General features: G+C 41.3%; 1 protein-coding gene across 1 annotated transcript in view; it reads left to right on the top strand.

Annotated features, from left to right (window-relative positions):
• Positions 1-21,777, top strand: part of LOC124795165 (glycine cleavage system H protein, mitochondrial) — an 83,285-nt gene that overhangs the window by 30,785 nt on the left and 30,723 nt on the right. Inside the window, exons 3-4 of the mRNA XM_047259055.1 lie at positions 9,248-9,311; positions 11,530-11,661. Coding sequence (XP_047115011.1) covers positions 9,248-9,311; positions 11,530-11,661 — 196 coding nt within the window. The remainder of the gene's footprint in view (positions 1-9,247; positions 9,312-11,529; positions 11,662-21,777) is intronic.

Here is a 21,777-nt window from a genome sequence, read left to right as displayed (position 1 = left end):
AATATTCCATTGGAACTACTGACGGCTGTGGGAGAGCCAGTCCTGACAAAACTCTACCATCTGGTGAGCAAGATGTATGAAACAGGTGAAATACCCTCAGACTTCAAGAAGAATATAATAATTCCAATCCCAAAGAAAGCAGGTGTTGACAGATGTGAAAATTACCGAACTATAAGCTTAATAAGTCACAGCTGCAAAATACTAACACGAATTCTTTACAGACGAATGGAAAAACTAGTAGAAGCCAACCTCGGGGAAGATCAGTTTGGATTCCGTAGAAACACTGGAACACGTGAGGCAATACTGACCTTACGACTTATCTTAGAAGAAAGATTAAGGAAAGGCAAACCTACGTTTCTAGCATTTGTAGACTTAGAGAAAACTTTTGACAATGTTGACTGGAATACTCTCTTTCAAATTCTAAAGGTGGCAGGGGTAAAATACAGGGAGCGAAAGGCTATTTACAATTTGTACAGAAACCAGATGGCAGTTATAAGAGTCGAGGGACATGAAAGGGAAGCAGTGGTTGGGAAGGGAGTAAGACAGGGTTGTAGCCTCTCCCCGATGTTGTTCAATCTGTATATTGAGCAAGCAGTAAAGGAAACAAAAGAAAAATTCGGAGTAGGTATTAAAATTCATGGAGAAGAAATAAAAACTTTGAGGTTCGCCGATGACATTTTAATTCTGTCAGAGACAGCAAAGGACTTGGAAGAGCAGTTGAATGGAATGGACAGTGTCTTGAAAGGAGGATATAAGATGAACATCAACAAAAGCAAAACAAGGATAATGGAATGTAGTCTAATTAAGTCGGGTGATGCTGAGGGAATTAGATTAGGAAATGAGGCACTTAAAGTAGTAGAGGAGTTTTGCTATTTAGGGAGTAAAATAACTGATGATGGTCGAAGTAGAGAGGATATAAAATGTAGGCTGGCAATGGCAAGAAAGCGTTTCAGAAGAAGAGAAATTTGTTAACATCCAGTATTGATTTAAGTGTCAGGAAGTCATTTCTGAAAGTATTCATATGGAGTGTAGCCATGTATGGAAGTGAAACATGGACGATAAATAGTTTGGACAAGAAGAGAATAGAAGCTTTCGAAATGTGGTGCTACAGAAGAATGCTGAAGATTAGATGGGTAGATCACATAACTAATGAGGAAGTATTGAATAGGATTGGGGAGAAGAGAAGTTTGTGGCACAACTTGACCAGAAGAAGGGATCGGTTGGTAGGACATGTTCTGAGGCATCAAGGGATCACCAATTTAGTATTGGAGGGCAGCGTGAAGGGTAAAAATCGTAGGGGGAGACCAAGAGATGAATACACTAAGCAGATTCAGAAGGATGTAGGTTGCAGTAGGTACTGGGAGATGAAAAAGCTTGCACAGGATAGAGTAGCATGGAGAGCTGCATCAAACCAGTATCAGGACTGAAGACCACAACAACAACAGCAGCAAACACGAAAGAATACATGGCAAAATGTTTATATTCGTATTATTCTTATGGTGAAAAGAATAATGCATGTGATTCACATTTCATCAGGTTCCTATTAGCAACCATCTCTTCTCACAGGTAGGAAAAAATTCAGAACGTAGAGTTGACCATATTGACAAACATCTCAAGCAGTCTTGCCAGTCGGATTTTCGTAGTGCATTGAAATTCTGCTATATTCGAAGATGAGCAATACGGAATTTGTATTTACTTCGTTGGATAATGTATGAAAATGCAGTGATTGAAACTCGGGGCGGAGAAAAAAAGCTCGTCTTCCACCTTTCTTTTTTTTTTTTTTTTTTTAATTTATTTACTGACACAGAGGTTTTGGCGCCAGTATTTATCTTTGTGCCTACAAAGCATGCCTGTGTACTACATGTATTCGACGGCAGAAGTTAGTTGTGGCGGCACCTATCGACATTTTTCAGAACTTCCGCTTGCTTTGTACTCGATTCTAAGCCGCAGGCGGTTTTTTGGATTACAAAAACCGGAAAAAAAGTGCGGCTTAGATTCGGGTAAATACGGTACTCGTGACATTTCATATTTCTTTGCACCATTATGTCTAGATACTTAATTGATATGACTGTGTAAAGCAGCAAACTTCTAATACTGTATTTGAACATTGCAGTTCTGTTCTTCCTACTCATCTGCATTAACTTAAGTTTTTCCACATTTAGACCAAACCACCACTCATAACACCAAATGGAAATGTCATCTTGTATCCTTCTACAGATGCTGAATGATGATACTTTTCCATGTACTACAGTATCTCCAGCAAACAGTTGCAAATTGCTGTTCACTATGTCCACTGCATCACACACACACACACACACACACACACACACACACACACACACACACACTACTGGCCATTAAAATTGCTATACCACGAAGATGATGTACTACAGACGCGAAATTTAACAGACAAGAAGAAGATGCTATGATATGCAAATGATTAGCTTTTCAGAGCATTCACACAAGGTTGGCGCCGGTAGCGACACCTACAACGTGCTGACATGAGGAAAGTTTCTAAACGATTTCTCATACACAATCAGCAGTTGACCGGCGTTGCCTGGCGAAACGTTGTTGTGATGCCTTGTGTAAGGAGGAGAAATGTTTACTATCACGTTTCCGACTTTGATAAAGGTCAGATTGTAGCTTATCGCGATTGTGGTTTATCGTATCGCGACATTGCTGCTTGGGTTGGTCGAGATCCAATGACTGTTAGCAGAATATGGAATCGGTGGGTTCAGGAGGGTAATACGGAACGCCATGCTGGATCCCAACAGCCTCGTATCACTAGCAGTCGAGATGGCTGGCATCTTATCTGTATGGCTGTAACGGATCGTGCAGCCATGTCTCGATCCCTGAGTCAACAGATAGGGACATTTGCAAGACAACCACCATCTGCACGAACAGTTAGACGACATTTGCAGCAGCATGGACTATCAGCTCGGAGACCATGGCTGCGGTTACCCTTGACGCTGCATCGCAGACAGGAGTGCCTGTGATGGTGTACTCAACAACGAACCTGGGTGTGTGAATGGCATGTCGTCATTTTTTCGGATGAATCCAGGTTGTGTTTTCAGAATCGTGATGGTCGCATCCGTGTTTGGTGACATTGCGGTGAACGCACATTGGAAGCGTTTATTCGTCATCGCCATACTGGCATATCACCTGGCGTGATGGTATGGGGTGTCATTGGTTACACATCTATGTCACCTCTTGTTCGCACTGACGGCACTTTGAACAGTGGATGTTACATTTCAGATGTGTTATGACCCGTGGCTCTACCCTTCGTTCGATCCCTGTGGAACCCTACATTTCAGCAGGATAATGCACGACTGCATGTTGCAGGTCCTGTACGGGCCTTTCTGGATACAGAAAATGTTCGACTGCTGCCCTGGCCAGCACATTCTCCAGATCTCTCACCAATTGAAAACATCTGGTCAATGGTGGCCGAGCAGCTGTCTTGTCACAATACGCCAGTCACTACTCTTGATGACCTGCGGTATCGTGTTGAAGCTGCATGGGCAGCTGTACCTGTTCACGCCATCCAAGCTCTGTTTGGCTCAATGCCCAGGCGTATCAAGGCCGTTATTACGGCCAGAGGTGGTTGTTTTGGGTACTGATTTCTCAGGATCTATGCAATCCAAATTGCGTGAAAATGTAATAACATGTCAGTTCTAGTATAATATATTTGTCCAATCCTTCAACCCTTCCCTGAGGCACTCAGGCTGTTCCGCTTCTCTCTGATGTACAGGCACCACTGAGGACAGTGTAATGGGTTCTATTAAAAAGGTAATCAAGCCACTCACATATCTGGGAACCCATTCTATGTGCTATGACATTTGTTAAGTCTGCTGTGGGGGCACTGTGTCAAATGTTTTTTGGAACATGACAGTACTGGACATCTTGGACAGGTAATCTGTTCTTATGTTTCACTTTGAGCATTTTTCTAATTGGACCAAGATCTAATATACATTACCTAAATGTAATGTCGACAAGGTATAGCCAATTCTGTCGGACACATATGCTTTAAGTTTTGAAACCAAATTTACTGAAATTTAAAAGATAGAACACAGTAAATGGAGAGGTGCAAAGCATTACATTTCATAAACAGGTCTTCTGAATTGTATCATTGGTATTATGAATTGCACCACTAAAAAATTTTCTCTTTCATAGCAATAAATACAAAATTTGGTATCAGCAATATTTATTTTAATTTTTCAGACATTAAGAAAGAAATCCGAGCCCTTAATACATATTCATTATCTAAAATATTAACCTACTTTTGGACTTAGACTGAAGTTTCAACATTAACTATTCATTCAGGTTTGCAGCTATCACGATACAACACCTTTTTCTTTGCACATACTTTTGCTCATCAGGTATGCAATCATACACCACATCTGAGGCACTTAATCATGCGCTGTTTAGTTTCCTTAGACCGACTTTCAATTCTCTCATATTCTGTATCAAGGAGGACATCTTGTAAGGACCACCGGTGATTGCAAAAGCTTCTTTTTCTTTGTCCTTTGGGAGCATGTCCAATAGCATCACTACCCCTCTCCATGTCTTCTTGGGACCAAAAACCATATTTCACTGGTACCGCTACATGAAGAAACTGTAGTGCTGTAAGACAAGTTATAATCTGATAATATTATCATCAGCATTATTTATAGTTACTAATTCACTCTTACTACATCACTGGGGCTCTAGTAACTAGTTTTTATTTTGATGAAAAACTGAGGAATGTCTTTTTTTAATTACATGATTACTAGCATAATGTGTCATATAATTGTGTTTCAATAAAATGATGCAACATGTGCAGTGCAGTAAGACAATATTTGTAATTGTAATTATAGATATGACATCTGCTCCATTTCAAGGTTAAATAAAATGCAAGAATTAAGCATGCGAAATTCAATCTTCCAATAAAAACCATAAACCATAAATAGGCCCCCTTCATTGGCTACACATGTAGCAGTACAATATTATTAGATCAAATCAGTTGGTAAAATATGTACAGTGAACATTATTTTAAAATGTGCTGCTGCAGTATATAATAAAAGTGGTGATACAATTTGATATATTTTTAGACATGCTTTTTACTGCAAAGGGGCTAGGATTTAAAATTTTTCTATGCTGTAGTATTACTGAATAAGTATAGTTATATGCTGTATAAAGTTTAAATAGACTTGACATACCTGTAAGAGTACAGATGCTTAACATCACAAATATTTACTTCATCAGAGCACAAAATAAATTAGTTCCTCCATGCCAGAATTCTCAATAGTCTGATGAATGGCACTTACAACAGCTAGATACAATCTAAAATGCATTCTATCCATGAGGTAGCATCATGCAGATATTTTGTTTTGCATGTCTGAAAGAAGATTGTGAATTCATTTGATTTCAACTGTACTAGGTTTTAGTGATACATGAAAATTTGTGCAAGTCGAGGACTCGAACTTGCAATAAGTGGGACATCATGGTTTGAGTCCCAGTCCAGCATTAAGTTTCACATGCTGCTATTGGGTTGTATATCTGTGCATAATGCAGCTGATGTCAAGAAATTTGCAGTCAGCGCGTTACTTTCTAAATAACTGAAGTGCAATCTTACCTAGAGCTGCTGAATAGTTGTGTTGACACTTCATGATTGCATGTAGTCGCGCGGGGTTAGCCAAGTGGTCTAAGGCGCTACAGTCATGGGCTGTGCAGCTGATCCCGGCGGAGGTTAGAGTTCTCCCTCAGGCATAGGTGGGTGTGTTTGCCCTTAGGATAATTTAGGTTAAGTATTGTGTAAGCTTAGGGACTGATGACCTTAGCAGTTAAGTCCCATAAGATTTCACACACATGTGAACATTTTTGATTGCATGTAAAATTACATATGTGAATACACTATTCATTGCCTACCCCCATGAACCATGGACCTTGCGTGCCTCAGCGATACAGATAGCCGTACCCTAGGTGCAACCACAGCGGAGGGGTATCTGTTGAGAGGCCAGACAAATGTGTGGTTCCTGAAGAGGGGCAGCAGCCTTTTCAGTAGTTGCAGGGGCAACAGTCTGGATGATTGACTGATCTGGCCTTGTAACACTAACCAAAATGGCCTTGCTGTGCTGGTACTGTGAACGGCTGAAAGCAAGGGGAAACTACAGCCATAATTTTTCTCGAGGGCATGCAGCTTTACTGTATGGTTAAATGATGATGGCGTCCTCTTGGGTAAAATATTCCGGAGGTAAAATAGTCCCCCATTCGGATCTCCGGGCGGGGACTACTCAGGAGGACGTCGTTATCAGAAGAAAGAAAACTGGCGTTCTACGGATCGGAGCGTGGAATGTCAGATCCCTTAATCGGGCAGGTAGGTTAGAAAATTTAAAAAGGGAAATGGATAGGTTAAAGTTAGATATAGTGGGAATTAGTGAAGTTCGGTGGCAGGAGGAACAAGACTTTTGGTCAGGCGAATACAGGGTTATAAATACAAAATCAAAACGGGGGAATGCAGGAGCAGGTTTAATAATGAATAAAAAAATAGGAGTGCGGGTAAGCTACTACAAACAGCATAGTGAACGCATTATAGTGGCCAAGATAGACATGAAGCCCACGCCTACCACACTAGTACAAGTTTATATGCCAATTAGCTCTGCAGATGACGAAGAAATTGAAGAAATGTATGATGAAATAAAAGAAATTATTCAGATAGTGAAGGGAGACGAAAATTTAATAGTCATGGGTGACTGGAATTCGGTAGTAGGTAAAGGAAGAGAAGGAAACGTAGTAGGTGAATATGGATTGGGGGGAAGAAATGAAAGAGGAAGCCGTCTGGTAGAATTTTGCACAGAGCACAACTTAATGATAGCTAACACTTGGTTGAAGAATCATAAAAGAAGGTTGTATACATGGAAGAAGCCTGGAGATACTGACAGGTTTCAGATAGATTATATAATGGTAAGACAGAGGTTTAGGAACCAGGTTTTAAATTGTAAGACGTTTCCAGGGGCAGATGTGGTTCTGACCACAATCTATTGGTTATGAACTGTAGATTAAAACTGAAGAAACTGCAAAAAGGTGGGAATTTAAGGAGATGGGACCTGGATCAACTGAAAGAACCAGAGGTTGTACAGAGTTTCAAGGAGAGCATAAGGGAACAATTGACAGGAATGGGGGAAAGAAATACAGTAGAAGAAGAATGGGTAGCTTTGAGGGATGAAGTAGTGAAGGCAGCAGAGGATAAAGTAGGTAAAAAGACGAGGGCTAGTAGATATCCTTGGGTAACAGAAGAAATATTGAACTTAATTGATCAAAGGAGAAAATATAAAAATGCAGTAAATGAAGCAGGCAAAAAGGAATACAAACGTCTCAAAAAGGAGATGGACAGGAAGTGCAAAATGGCTAAGCAGGGATGGCTAGAGGACAAATGTAAGGATGTAGAGGCTTGTCTCACCAGGCGTAAGATAGATACTGCATACAGGAAAATTAAAGAGACCTTTAGAGAACAGAGAACGACTTGTATGAATATCAAGAGCTCAGATGGAAACCCAGTTCTAAGCAAAGAAGGGAAAGCAGAAAGGTGGAAGGAATATATAGTGGGTCTATACAAGGGCGATGTGCTTGAGGACAATATTATGGAAATGGAAGAGGATGTAGATTAAGATGAAATGGGAGATATGATACTGTGTGAAGAGTTCGACAGAGCACTGAGAGACCTGAGTCCTATGAGACGGGCAAAATACCCTCATACTTCAAGAAGAATATAATAATTCCAATCCCAAAGAAAGCAGGCGTAGAGAGATGTGAAAATTACCAAACTATCAGTTTAATAAGTCACAGCTGCAAAATATTAACGCAAACTCTTTACAGACAAATGGAAAAACTAGTAGAAGCCGACCTCGGGGAAGATCAGTTTGGATTCCGTAGAAATATAGGAACACGTGAGGCAATACTGACCCTACGACTTATCTTAGAAGATAGATTAAGGAAAGGCAAACCTACGTTTCTAGCATTTGTAGACTTTGAGAAAGCTTTCGACAATGATGACTGGAATACTCTCTTTCAAATTCTGAAGGTGGCAGGGGTAAAATACAGGGAGCGAAAGGCTATTTACAATTTGTACAGAAACCAGATGGCAGTTATAAGAGTTGAGGGACATGAAAGGGAAGCAGTGATTGGGAAGGGAGTGAGACAGGGTTGTAGCCTCTCCCCGCTGTTATTCAATCTGTATATCGAGCAAGAAGTAAAGGAAACAAAAGAAAAATTTGGTGTAGGTATTAAAGTCCATGGAGAAGAAATAAAAACTTTTAGGTTTGCCGATGACATTGTAATTCTGTCAGAGACAGCAAAGGACTTGGAAGAGCAGTTCAGCGGAATGGATAGTGTCTTGAAAGGAGGATATAAGATGAACATCAACAAAAGTAAAACAAGGATAATGGAATGTAGTCGAATTAAGTTGGGTGATGCCGAGGGAATTAGATTAGGAAATGAGACACTTAAAGTAGTAAAGGAGTTTTGCTATTTGGGGAGCAAAATAACTGATGATGGTCGAAGTAGAGAGGATATAAAATGAAGACTGGCAATGGGAAGGAAAGCGTTTCTGAAGAGGAGAAATTTGTTAACATCGAGTATAGATTTAAATGCCAGGAAGTCGTTTCTGAAAGTATTTGCATGGAGTGTAGCCATGTATGGAAGTGAAACATGGACGATAAATAGTTTGGACAAGAAGAGAATAGAGGCTTTTGAAATGTGGTGCTACAGAAGAATGCTGAAGATTAGATGGGTAGATCACATAACTAATGAGGAGGTATTGAATAGGATTGGGGAGAAGAGAAATTTGTGGCACAACTTGACTAGAAGAAGGGATCGGTTGGTAGGACATGTTCTGAGGCATCAAGGGATCACCAATTTAGTATTGGAGGGCAGCGTGGAGGGTAAAAATCGTAGAGGGAGACCAAGAGATGAATACACTAAGTAGATTCAGAAGGATTTAGGTTGCAGTTGTTACTGGGAGATGAAGCAGCTTGCACAGGATAGAGTAGCATGGAGAGCTGCATCAAACCAGTCTCAGGACTGAAGACCACAACAACTACTACTATTCATTGCAAAACATGTTAAAAACCAATAATTAGCAATAGTATTCTAACTCTCCTAGTTTTAAAATTTGTTAATCCACTATTCTTCATAGTTTATTTTGATATTGGAAATTGCTGTCATTTGAGTGTCTACCATTCTTTATGTTATTAATGTTAGCATACATTTTTAGGATTCGTTGGGGGAAGTGGTGTATGCCCAACTGCCAGATGTAGGAACCGTTGTCAAAAAAGATGGTGAGATTATGTTATTGATTCATTCATATTCAAACAATGGAAAATCCAGCATGGAATGTAACAATACCAGAGAAGGAAAGTTGCTACTCACCATATAGCGGAGATGCTGAGTCGCAATAGGCACAACTAAAAGATTCACACAATTAAAGCTTTCAGCCATTAAGGCCTTTGTCAGCAGTACACACACACACACACACACACACACACACACACACACACACATGTCTGCAGTCTGAGAGCTGAAACCACACTGCGAACAGCAACACCAGTGCATGATGGGAGTGGCGACTGGTTGGGGGTAAGGAGGAGGCTTGGGCGGGGAGGGGGAGGGATAGTATGGTGGGAGTGGCGGACAGTGAAGTGTTGCAGTTTCTATGGAGGGCAGAAGAGAAGGTGTGGAGGGGGGAGGGGGTAAGTAACGGAAAGGAGAGAAATAAAAAAGACTGGGTGTAGCAGTGATATGACTGCTTTGTAGTGCTTTAATGGGAACAGGGAGGGGGCTGGATGGGTGAGGACAGTGACTTAATGAAGGTTGAGGCCAGGAGGGTTACGGGAACGTAGGATGTACTGCAGGAAGGTTCCCACCTGCACAATTCAGAAAAGCTGGTGTTGGTGGGAAGGAAGGTTCCAGAACCTCAACAACTTCTCCCCCGTTTGCTTCACCGGGTCGTACTCAACTCAACAAGCCACCTTCCTAGATGTTGACCTTCACCTCAGAGATGGTTACGTCGTCGCATCTGCAGTGGCAAGCAGTCCCTCTCAAAATATACCGAGGGTCTCGCTGAAGCCTTCACTGACCGTAATTATCCTCCCATTCTTGTACAAAAACACTCTCCCATGCCTTACCTTTCCAGTCTCCCACCACCTCCCAAAGTCCCACAGTCTGCTCACAGAGGTAACTCAGTACCATCCGGGTCTGGAGCAACTGAATTACATTCTCTGCCAGGGTTTTTATTACCTCTCGTCATGCCCTGAAATGAGAAATGTCCTGCCCACTATCCTTCTCACCTCCCTTCCTGTGGTATTCCACCGTCCATCCAACCTGCACAATATACTGGTCCATCCTTACACAACCCCTGCTCCCAATGCCTTACTTCATGGCTCATACCCCTGTAATAGACCTAGATGTAAGACCTGTCCCATACATCCTCCTACCACCACCTCTTCCAATCTGGTCACTAACATCACCTATCCCATCAAAGGCAGAACTACCTGTGAAACCAGTCATGTGATTTACAAGCTAAGCTGCAGCCTCTGTGCTGCATTCTATGTAGGCATGACAACCAACAAGCTGTCTGTCCACATTAATGGCCACCGACAAACTGTGGTCAAAAAACAAGTGGACCACCCTGTTGCTGAACACGCTGCCAAACATGATATCCCTAATCTCAATGACTGCTTCACAGCCTGTGCCATATGGATCCTTCCCACCACCACCACCAGCTTTTCTGAATTGCGCAGGTGGGAACGTTCCCTGCAGTACATCCTACGTTCCCGTAACCCTCCTGGCCTCAACCTTCGTTAGTCACTGTCCTCACCCATCCAGCCCCCTCCATGTTCCCTTTCAGCACTACACAGCTGTCATTTCACCACTACACCCAGTCTTTTAATTTCTTTTTATTTCTCTCCTTTCCTCTACTTACCCCCTCCCCTCTCCGCACCTTCTCTCCTGCCCTCTGTCTAAACTGCAACACCTCACTGTCCACCACTCCCAGTGTACTACACCTCCCCCTCCCCGCCCTAGCCTCCTCCTTACCCCCACACAGTTGCCACTCCCATCATGCACTGGTGCTGCTGTTCACATTGTGGTTTCAGCTCTCTGAGACTGCAGTCGCACGTGTGTGTGTGTGTGTGTGTGTGTGTGTGTGTGTGTGTGTGTGTACTGCTGCCCGAAAGCTTTAATTGTGTGAATCTTTTTGTTGTGCCTATCGCGACTCAGCATCTCCGCTATAAGGTGAGTAGCAACTTTCCTTCTCTGGTATTATTGATTTATTCATATTAAATATTTGAGATTTTGTTGTGCTCTAAATCTAAATTTTGGAACACTTAATTGCTTGAGCAAATATAAGTATTGTAATTTAATCTCTTTTGGTTTTGAAAAGCAACAGTTATCGTGAACAAATCCAGATTTGTCTGATTGATAATTTTTTTAATATAAATAGTTAAGAGTGGTGTTGTATTTTAGTTTCTGTATAGTTTTAATGTGCTGTGATTCCAGATGAATGTGGTGCACTGGAAAGTGTGAAAGCTGCTAGTGAATTGTACAGTCCTATATCAGGAAAAGTAGTAGAAAAGAACACATCTGTTGAAGAAAAGCCTGGTTTGATAAATAAATCCTGTTACAAGGAAGGTAATAATATAGTTGTAAATTAAGAGAAATCATTGATATACTCCAATTACTTTTCAATAATGTAGTTATTTATTCCAATATTAAATCACTTTACATGCTTACATTTTTCACATGAGAGAAAACACAATTAACCCTTCACAAATACTGTGCACACAGTAAAAAGTTGCAGTGTTATTTTGTCCTTTTTTTCTTTTTTAATAAAAAGAGCTTGAGGTGATAGTTTTAATTTTTTCCTTAACAAAAAGAAAGAAAAACTGTTATTGGGTTGTTAAACTGCTTTCTCCAGTGTTTTGTGATGTAACTGTGTAACTTCAGTGGCTGCCAGAAACTTCTCATTTTTCCCGTGCAATTATATAGTCAAATTTTTGTGCCATGGTTAAGTTACTGTTGGAGATCATGGCTTCAGCGAATTGATTTAGCAAGGAAAGGTGGCTAGCTTTGATAGTTCACATTTAGCGAGAAAAATCTTGTATTTCGTAATGTAGTTGCTAAAATCGAAGTATCATCAAATGTCATTCTATTTAAGTAGTTTCCCTTTATACTTGGCATAATATTGTACACGGATCAACCAGAACATTATCACCACCTACCTAATAGCCAGTATGTCCACCTTTGACACAGATAACAGTGATGACTCATCAGGGCATGGAAATAATGAGGTCTTGGTAGGCTGCTGGAGGGAGTTGGCATCACATGTGCACACACAAGTTGTGCAATTCCCGTAAATTCCAGGGAGGAGAGCTCTGATGCCACATTCAATCACTTCCCAGATGTTTTCAATCAGGTTCAGATCTGGCAAGTTGGAGGGCCAGCACGTCAGGTGGAACTTGTCACTGTGTTCCTCAAACCACTCCAACACACATTTGACCTTGTGACATGGCATGTTATCCTGCTGAAAAATGCCATTACCATTGGTAAACATGAAGGGATATATGTGGTCTTCAACCCTTGTACGATACTCCTTGGCTATTCTGGTGCCTTGCACAAAGTCCACTAGACCCATGGATGCCCACGTGAATGTTCCCCAAAGCAGAATGGAGCCGCCACCAACTTTTATCCATTCCAAAGTACAGGTGTCAAGGAGCTGTTCCCCCAGAAGATGATGGATTCACACCCTCTTATTGATATGACGAAGGTGAGAGATTCATCAGACCATGCAATGCTGTCAGTGCGCCAGTGTCCAGTGCCAATGGTCATGTGCCCATTTCGGTCGTAGTTGTTGATGTCGTAGGCTAACATTGACACATGTGCAGGGGTTGTCGGCTGTGGAGGCCCATTGTTAGAAGTGAATGGTGCACCGTGTGTTCAGACACACTTGTACTCTGCCCAACATTAAAGTCTGATAATACTTTCACCATAATTCGCTACCTGTCCTGTTTTACCAGTCTGTGCAGCCTATGACGTCTGACATCTGTAATGCGGGTGGCCACCCAACCCATCTCATGTGGACATGGTTTCACCTTTGTTTTGCCGTGTGTTGAAGATGGTCACCACAGCAGTACTGAACACCTGACAATCATACAGTTTCCGAAATGCTTATGCCAAGCCCTCAAGCTATCATGATCTGCACTTCGTCAGACTCAATTAGATCATGCGCCTTCCCCATTCTAAACACGGAGAGCATGCTCACTGGTACTACACACACACTGTGCATGTGTCTGACTAGCAGTCACTCCTCACCAAGTGATGCTGCTATCGCCTGAATAGGTTTACATAGATAGCGGGTCGCTGATCATAACATTTTGGCTGATCAGTGTGTATTGCCTGATGATATAAATGGAAGATGCCATCAGTTTTGAGTAATGATTGCAGTATCAGTTGTTAAAAGGCTGTTCTTAGAAAGATAGTTCAGTATTCTGTTATGAGCTACCTCATCCACAGTGAGACCTGGTTGGTAGGTACTCAGAGAGCACACAGGGTAAAGTTATGATTGTGGATGGGGCCGTAAACAGTTACTGTGAGTTGCACAATCAAACACACAACTTTATTTTTCTATGAACCACTCATTTACCCATGGCTTTAAAAGGTCACAATTAAACAATACAGATGAAGGCCTAGTAAAGAACTTGAGATGCTTTCTGGGCCGAAAGCCCAAAACCACACCAAAAACAAGAACGGCTGAAGGCCTGGCTTAGAAATCAAAAGCAATTAGAAATAGAAAGTAATTTTTTTTCTTTAGGAAAAGAAAACCACGCAATTGAAAAAAATTAGCGGCTGAAGTCCTACACTACACATCTGAAGGACAACTATAATAAAACATATTAATAAACAATTTTTCCAACCAAGAAATTTTTTTAAAACTTACAACAGAACAACCAAAAGCCTAATTAAAGAAATTTTAACTTATTGCACAGCTGAAGGCCACAAACAAATTTGAAACAACAAACAGTCAGACAAACGTTTAAAATAAACACCTTCCTTCTTATAAAAAATTATGCCTGTAAAGAGTACACACGACTGAAGGCTTTATTAAAAGGGGTTCACATAAATCCTCAGCTGAAGGCCACACACATCACTGGGGTGTTAATGGCCACAGGGCAGAAAATACTGCTGCTGCACTTCACTGGCAAGTAACAGTCAATTTAATAATTAATCACAATATGGGAAGATGGCTGCAAGATTTCACTGACTCCAACACATCATACGTTGGTGCTAACCCGAATGGCCCAGGGAGCAACAACCTGCAAATGAACGAAGAGATGTCACACTAGTTGAGATTTCATAACAGGTTAACTGATCATTCAGCTTCAGTGTCTAGGTTCGGCGGGCAACGAACTTTGTTGCTCTCGCAGCTAGCGCCTCACAATTCGACAGTGCATGCACGCCACTAGCAGTCCCGGCCTGGCCTCGCTCCGCGGAGACTTCCTTGTTGCTCTGTCCCAACCAACTGACTACCTCAACCCAGAACGCAGACACCATTAAAATAAATGCTCAGTCAAAACCTCACAAGCTACACACGGTTCTGCAAAAACACTTCCACAAACAACTGGAACAATACTAAAACCAGTCACTGTGGAACAACTAAGAGGAATCACAAGTCAGCATACACAGAGAACCCGGAAGTGGTAGGCGACCAAATACACGTCGTCCGATGAGATGAATGACTGAATGACTAACCTAGGTCGTCCCCACTTAAGTCAAGAGTGCTGGCAACGGTCGGGCGAGTCATGGCTGTCCGAACCTCACTGCTGCTCCGACCCTACTCAACTCGCTCGACACACGATGACCCGGAAATCCTAGTGGTCGCTCCAAAGATAGTGCGACAGCGCTCTTATCTATAAGCGCTGCTGCTGCCACTCACGGGCAGGCAAGCCAGCAACTTAGTGACACCAGTAAATCAAATAAGAAATGAGACGGCAGTACCACCAAGACAAGATGTGAAGCAATAATAGCACAAACATGAGCTGCGCACGGCTCACACAGCAAAAATGAGAATGTGACAAAGAAGATGCAGTCTACAATTAGAGGTCACTTGCTTAGTTCAATTTTAATAATAGGACAGGTGGCGAACTGAGATGGAACTAGCATGAGACTTTAACGGTGGATAGAGTGCAAGTGTGTCTGAGTATGCAGTTTACCAAATGCTTCTAGCAATGGGTCTCCATAGCTGACTGTCCATGCATGTGCCAATTGCATAGGGTAGCATTCAGGAAATACACATTTACTTGCTGGCGGATTGCAAAGATAAGTATCAAGTCAGGTCAAGATTTCAGTGCTTTTGTTGAAATATCATAGCCAGAACAGTTATTACTTATGAACCCTCTAACATTGGATGTGGCAAAGTGATGTCTGTAGTTAAAACTGCAATGCCTTTCTAAGTAAATTTAACTTTCTTCCTGTGTTTTCTGCTATTTACAGGAAGAGTTCATTGAATTTATAGAGGCCAATGATTTCAATTTAACATCTCACTACTGGTGTTGTTAGGAAGTTTAATATCATTTACCTTACTGAAATCACTTATATCATGCCTAATAATGTTCCCAATTATTTGCTTAGTTGTGGGAATTTCGATTTTAGGTTTGGTCACAAGGTAAAAAATCTTTAGAAGAATTGTGTTTTGCTACCTAAATTATGTAAGTAAACAAATCCAGTTTATTTTGGATGTTTTAGTTGTGACACAGACTGATGGAAGGTTGGTACAAGCTATTCAGACCATACCCACAATAAGAGGGATGTCTTGTTAACAAAGTCAAAAGAATTTGCCCACTTAAACTCAGTTAAAACATCTGAAGCAGGCCTTTGAGAAAAATAGGTGTTCAGGAGAGAAACTAGAGTTGTATGACCAAATAACAGTAGGCCAAAGAACAAGGATAAAATGCAGCCATGGGAGAACACAGTTTTCTCCTTTATATTATTAAAAAAAAAAACTGATCAATTCTGAATGATTTTATAGAAATGTAACACCAGGCCAGTTTTTAGACCAACAAAGAAATTATTTCAAGCCCTCAGAGCTGTAAACCATAAATCACCTGGTCTGTTGGCATGTGAGTTGTTACAAAATTGTGTATACTTGTGTGAGGTCTACATCTGAACTAAAAAGAGGTGTGTTAATACACATTTGGAAGAACACATTAGCCTTCACTGACTTTGGGAAGTAGAAAAATTAGCTGTAGTAAAGCACAGTCTTTGGTCAGGAAATCATAAAGTGAAGTTTTCCAAAATCAAAATTTATCAGCAATGACTGTTATCAGTGGCTGTATAGATAAACCACTGAAATAGTGATACAAGGATTGATAGATCAGCTTCATCTCTGACAAGTATTACCTCTGCTTATCATGTGTGAACTTTCACAATGCCCCTTTCCACAGAATTCCTGTTGTTCTCTGATATCTCTCCCATCTGTCAACAAGACTGAAGTGGAACCAGGACCACCTCTGAAGATGTCCAACCCAGTTCTGGATGAAGCATCATGAATGAAACAGTTTCATAAACCACAACCATATATCCCAGAAGATTCACCAGCAGCTAAAATATATTCTCCTTTTTCTTTATTTATACAATGGAAACACTTTGCCACTAATCCTTCTAACCAAAACTAACATAAAACCAACACTGAATCTTGCCTCTCCCAGTTCATGCCTCAGTTCAACCTTTACCCTCTCTCACTCCAGTCAGCTACTTTCTAGTTACTTTCCAGCAAGTCATTACTTGCAACCTGGCCAAACCCCCTCCTTTTCTATATCCCTATCCAATAACCTGTAGTGCTCAGGAGAGAATATAGTAGCCATTCTCAGTCTCAAGTCAAACCCTGATTTGATCATTCTCCCTGTGAACAAAGGCTCCACCACTCGTACCGAATTAGAGTGATTACTGACAGAAGGTATTGTAGCAACCTGGGTTGAGTGAGGCCGCTATATTGTAGATGTAGTGGAGTATCGGGTTATGAAGGTAGTGGAGCTGATTAGGAGAACTCTGCTGCAAGATACAGCATGTTTTATTCATCTTGGATAACAATATCAGAGTACGGTAATGTCCCTGGATTCACCCTTTGCCAGTGTGTGGTCCACTGTTGACGTCAGAAGGTTTTAGTGATGGGATGTCTGTGTTCTGCACTGTTGGCACTGCTTCTCACTCAGCAGTGTGTGCTTGAGCTATCATTATGTGGCTGTGAGTGAACAGTGCCAGCAACACATACATCTGCTGAATTTCCGTAGGTGGGCATGGATTATAAGCTCGCCCTGCTGTGGAGGGGTGGAGTCAGTACTCTACCCTGTCTGAGAACTGCTGCCCTCTAAGGCAGAGTTTTGATGCTGTTGTGGTGTGGGGGAAGGGGGGGCAGCAGACTTAGAATAAGGAGTTGGTTTGGTGGAGCTGGCTGCCCAGATTGGTGTTAGCTGCTGCCTGGCAGATAGCATGTTGGTGGCCGACCGGGACCCAATGTTGTCAAGGGTCTACCAGATTGCATATAACTGTCGTAGAAAAAGAGTGTACTTATAGCAATTAGTAGGGCCCTTGTTATGCCGTTACACTGCTTCCACGCATGTACAGATGGGAACCACATCTGTTTTCCAATGGTATTGAAATATACTGCAGGTCACCATGTCATTTCATTACGTTTCTGTGATGTCACCATGATTGTGCAGCTTAACCTGACTGCGCCAATGAAATTACGTATCAGCACCTCTGTAGCTGGCCACTTGCCTCACATATGGCTCCTCTCTTTGGGGGACCCGTGACCAGTTTGCAACAGAAGACTTCCTTACAAATTTGTGACACATATTATTTTTGCTCTTACGTCAAGAACAGACTTTTAAAAAGGAACATATTCCTCCCCTACAATTCCCAGCCCATTGGTTCCATGGTCCTTAAGCTACTACATAAAACTTCCATTCTTGTTCGAGCTACCTCTTAACCATTAAACCCCACAAAACAGTAAATGGCTATTTACATGAATATCGTCTTATTGTGCCTTTATGACGTCTTGTATGGTAAGCAGCAATACTCATTTCTACAACACTCACAGTTTCTTGTTCTTCAAATCACAATTAATTAAGAGTACAATCAATTACGTCTAGCTTTTGCACTCATCATACCTTCTCATGTACGAACAGCTAACTAGGCAAAAGGTATCTTATGTACTGCAGGATCGCATTGGCAAGCTGCTCTCTGCCTAAAGTGAATGAATGCTGTGCAAACAGTCACTAACACAGTGCATGTGGATGTGACATTTAAGATCTTAATGTGCTGCTGCTCCTTCCGAGATCACTGAGCATGTGAAAGCATTTGCTCTATAGAAATATGCCCCTCTTGCATGTCTATTAGTTGGTCTAAATGCAGGATTAGATGAGAATCCAATGTTTCATTCAGGTAGGTCTAGGAGGACTGCTAGTGACTTCTCTGGCCAGTACAACTATGGCTGTGTAATCTTAAAGTTTGTTTCCCCTGTAGCAGAGGTTGCCAGATGAAATGTCTGCCCTGTCATGTCACAGTATTTCCTGTTAATAAGTATTCCACTCTTGAGCTGATCCAAAAATTCAACGTCTGTGAGCTTACCTTGCTTTCACCAGTTTGCTACTATCATTTCGGTGCTGTTTACAAAAACCACCCAATGCAAACCTCCTCGCTGAAAATAGGGTCATGTCTCCAGTATGTCACTTGGACAATCCTGACCTGCCTATCTAAATACAACTGCTTCTGACAGTAATAGAGTTTGGTTAGCAACATCACCATGTGATTACCACCATTTTCTGCGATCAGCACTACTCCTTTTGTCTTTACTTGGACGAATTTCACCAAATTTCCTCAATTCACAACTGAATCTGGCTTGCCCATTGCTAATTGGAAACCATGCTGTTATATATAGTTGCAGTACATCTGTCCTGATTTTGATCTGTGCCATATGGTAATAACAGTGATAGGTTCAGCATGTTTGGTTGAACTACAAGTTCCATTTCTGGCAGCAACTCCTCCTACACTTGCCATAGGCCTACCAGGAACTGATTTGGCATTAACACAGCTGGACTCGCCCATCTGTGTGCCGCATGTAAGGCCTCTTCCTGCAACTCTTTTACCACTACCAGAGTGTTCCACAAGCTATTGGCCGAAGACTGCAACAGTCTTGTTACTGCCAATCTCCTGTCCAAAATATCCACCTGAGCCTCTATAACTTCCAGGTCCCAGTTTATTGTATTTACTGCTGTCTACATATAATGTAGTTCCCTGACATCTGAAAACCATTTTTAATAACCTTTTCCCTGTGTGTAACCAATCCCACTTAAGACACAATACTGTGCGTGGTACTGCTTCCACTCTTTGCTGTATTTGGCTTCACAGTGACTGGTGCAACTTACCGTACTCACACCTCATTTCCTTCAGCATTTCTCTCCATTCCATTTCCCTTCATAAATTCTTAAAAACATCTTCTAAATGCCTCACCTCATTATGCATTTTCCAAGTGTTCTATCAGCTTCAATGCCCAACGAGTGCCTTGTGAGTACCATGTCCTCTTGCCTTCTAAAAAGTGTTCAATTTTCCAATGGTAGCACCTGCAATGCCCCCACTCTACTCCTGGTGAAGAGGTGCAATTCTGATTATATTCTATTCATCATAAGAATAAACCTGATGTAAAAATTATGCCATGTATTCTTCTGCGTCTGCTTGAATGTCATTGGATTTTGTTTCACATGGAGTGAAAGCCAAGCCATGACTGGTACAGTCAAGTTCGATCATAAGGATATGTTTTATGCTTGTATCAATGCACATAGACTGAGCAATAATGTGAGACAACAGCTTTACCGAGCAATTGCAGTTCAGGCATAGAAAGAGATGAGCAAAGAAACAATGTATCTTCGAATGTCATTTAACTTTTAAACAGAATGATGTAATATTCGGCAAAACTCCAGCACTACTGTATGCTTCTAAGGTGTCTAGACAGGAAGCATAAAATGGTCTCATTCTCACCTGACATGGTATTCTAATTACGAATAAGCGTGGTGAAAGTTTCTAACTTAAACACAGGGTAATTTTTTTCTGAGTGTGCTGCAAAAAGCATACTGCAGGGATTTCACTATATTGTTGAGTACTGAAGCCTCTGAAGGTATTAATTACACTAAGTTGTCTGGTAATCTCTTAGCTTCTTCCTTATCCGAATCGGAGAAATACATTTCTGTTTTGGAAGTGTCACCTGCTATGTTGATAACGAGCCTGTCAACATCAGAATCCATGACAAGCTGTTCTATATGCGGCCAGCATTTGGCAGTGATGCGTGAAAAACCTGTGCGCATTAGTTCCAGTACATCTGACAGCTTAACAGTCTTGTAATTTCTCGGGCCAAATCCCGTAACTTGGCTCCAGATCATTCTATTGGGTTCATATTGTAATGGTACAGTGGCAAATGTAAAAATTCAGCATTTGTATGGTGCACTCGATGTTGTGAAAATGATTGTTTGTCATGGTTCTACGACACTTATCTAAATCTGTAGTAGAAAACGATGGACATAGCCCAAATAAAGAGTATCTGGTTTTTTATTTATGCCTTAAAAATTAAATTGTTATGTTTCCGTAATTTAACCTACTTCTATCAACAATCTTTCATAAAATATCAATAATTAAGAATTTATATTTGAAATGAAAACAGGAATATCGCGTGCTATATGCAATTAGAAGCAAGATGATGTGCATTATTCATAAAAAATTATGATAAATTTTACAATTACAAGATGTAGGTATTTCAAATGGAATGAGAAAAAACAATGCCTTAGATGAGATTTGATAGAAAGAACCACGAACTGTAATATGTTTACCAGTCCAATACACTACAGATTCCGCTATACGCTCAGTATGTGTTTGTATCTCAACCGTTTCTAATACAGTCCCACAGAAAACATCAAAGCTGACTATCTCTTAAAATTTATGAAAAACCTTGACAACAACCTATTCCTCGGCATTTTTAACAGTGTTCCACACGCATGTTTCATGACTGAACAGGATGCAGCCTCAGCCATTTTCATGCTGTGCATTAACAGTGTGACAATCGAGCACAACATTGCAGAGGCTGTGACTGTACGCGATTTTTTAAATAAAAACTACATGGCTAAAGTGTGATTAAGAAAAACGTTGATGACTGTTAATACATTTGAACATCCTAAAGTTTTGAATAAAAATCTCTCGGTGTACATGCCGCGTCAATTCAGGGTAAAACTCCAAGCTTTCAACCACTACCTCCAAGGTCATCGTCAGCGCTAAAACTGACTGTCGTGAACTAGCGAGGCTCCCACTTTTATATGCAAAGGACGGCTTCTGATTGGCTGGAATACGTCATAGAAACAGCGATATGGCGCGTAGTGACGTGGTGCCCTCTACTTCCATAGATGTAGTTTCTATCCTGCGTTGCTTGCAGCGCCATCCCTTGAATCAGGAGGTAAAGTGTGGGAAGTTTTTCTCTCCGATTTTTCTTTGTCCAGTGCACTCTTCCAAGTGTTGCTAAGTGCATAGCCGTTGTCTCTATTAAAGTTATTATCGCTAAGTCTAATTACGACTGCTTCCCGGATCACAGAGTCCCAGTAATTCGATGCGTGGGCTATTACTCTGGTTTCTTCAAATAAAATCTTATGGTTGTTGAGCAGGCTATGTTCAGCCACCGCTGATTTTTCCAAATACCTGCATTTCAGGTGGCGC

This window comes from Schistocerca piceifrons, chromosome 4 (assembly GCF_021461385.2).
Source record: "Schistocerca piceifrons isolate TAMUIC-IGC-003096 chromosome 4, iqSchPice1.1, whole genome shotgun sequence".
Classification (NCBI taxonomy): Eukaryota; Metazoa; Arthropoda; class Insecta; order Orthoptera; family Acrididae; genus Schistocerca; species Schistocerca piceifrons.
The sequence above is the reverse complement of the archived record's forward strand: the minus strand, read 5'-3'. Positions and strand labels throughout refer to the sequence as shown.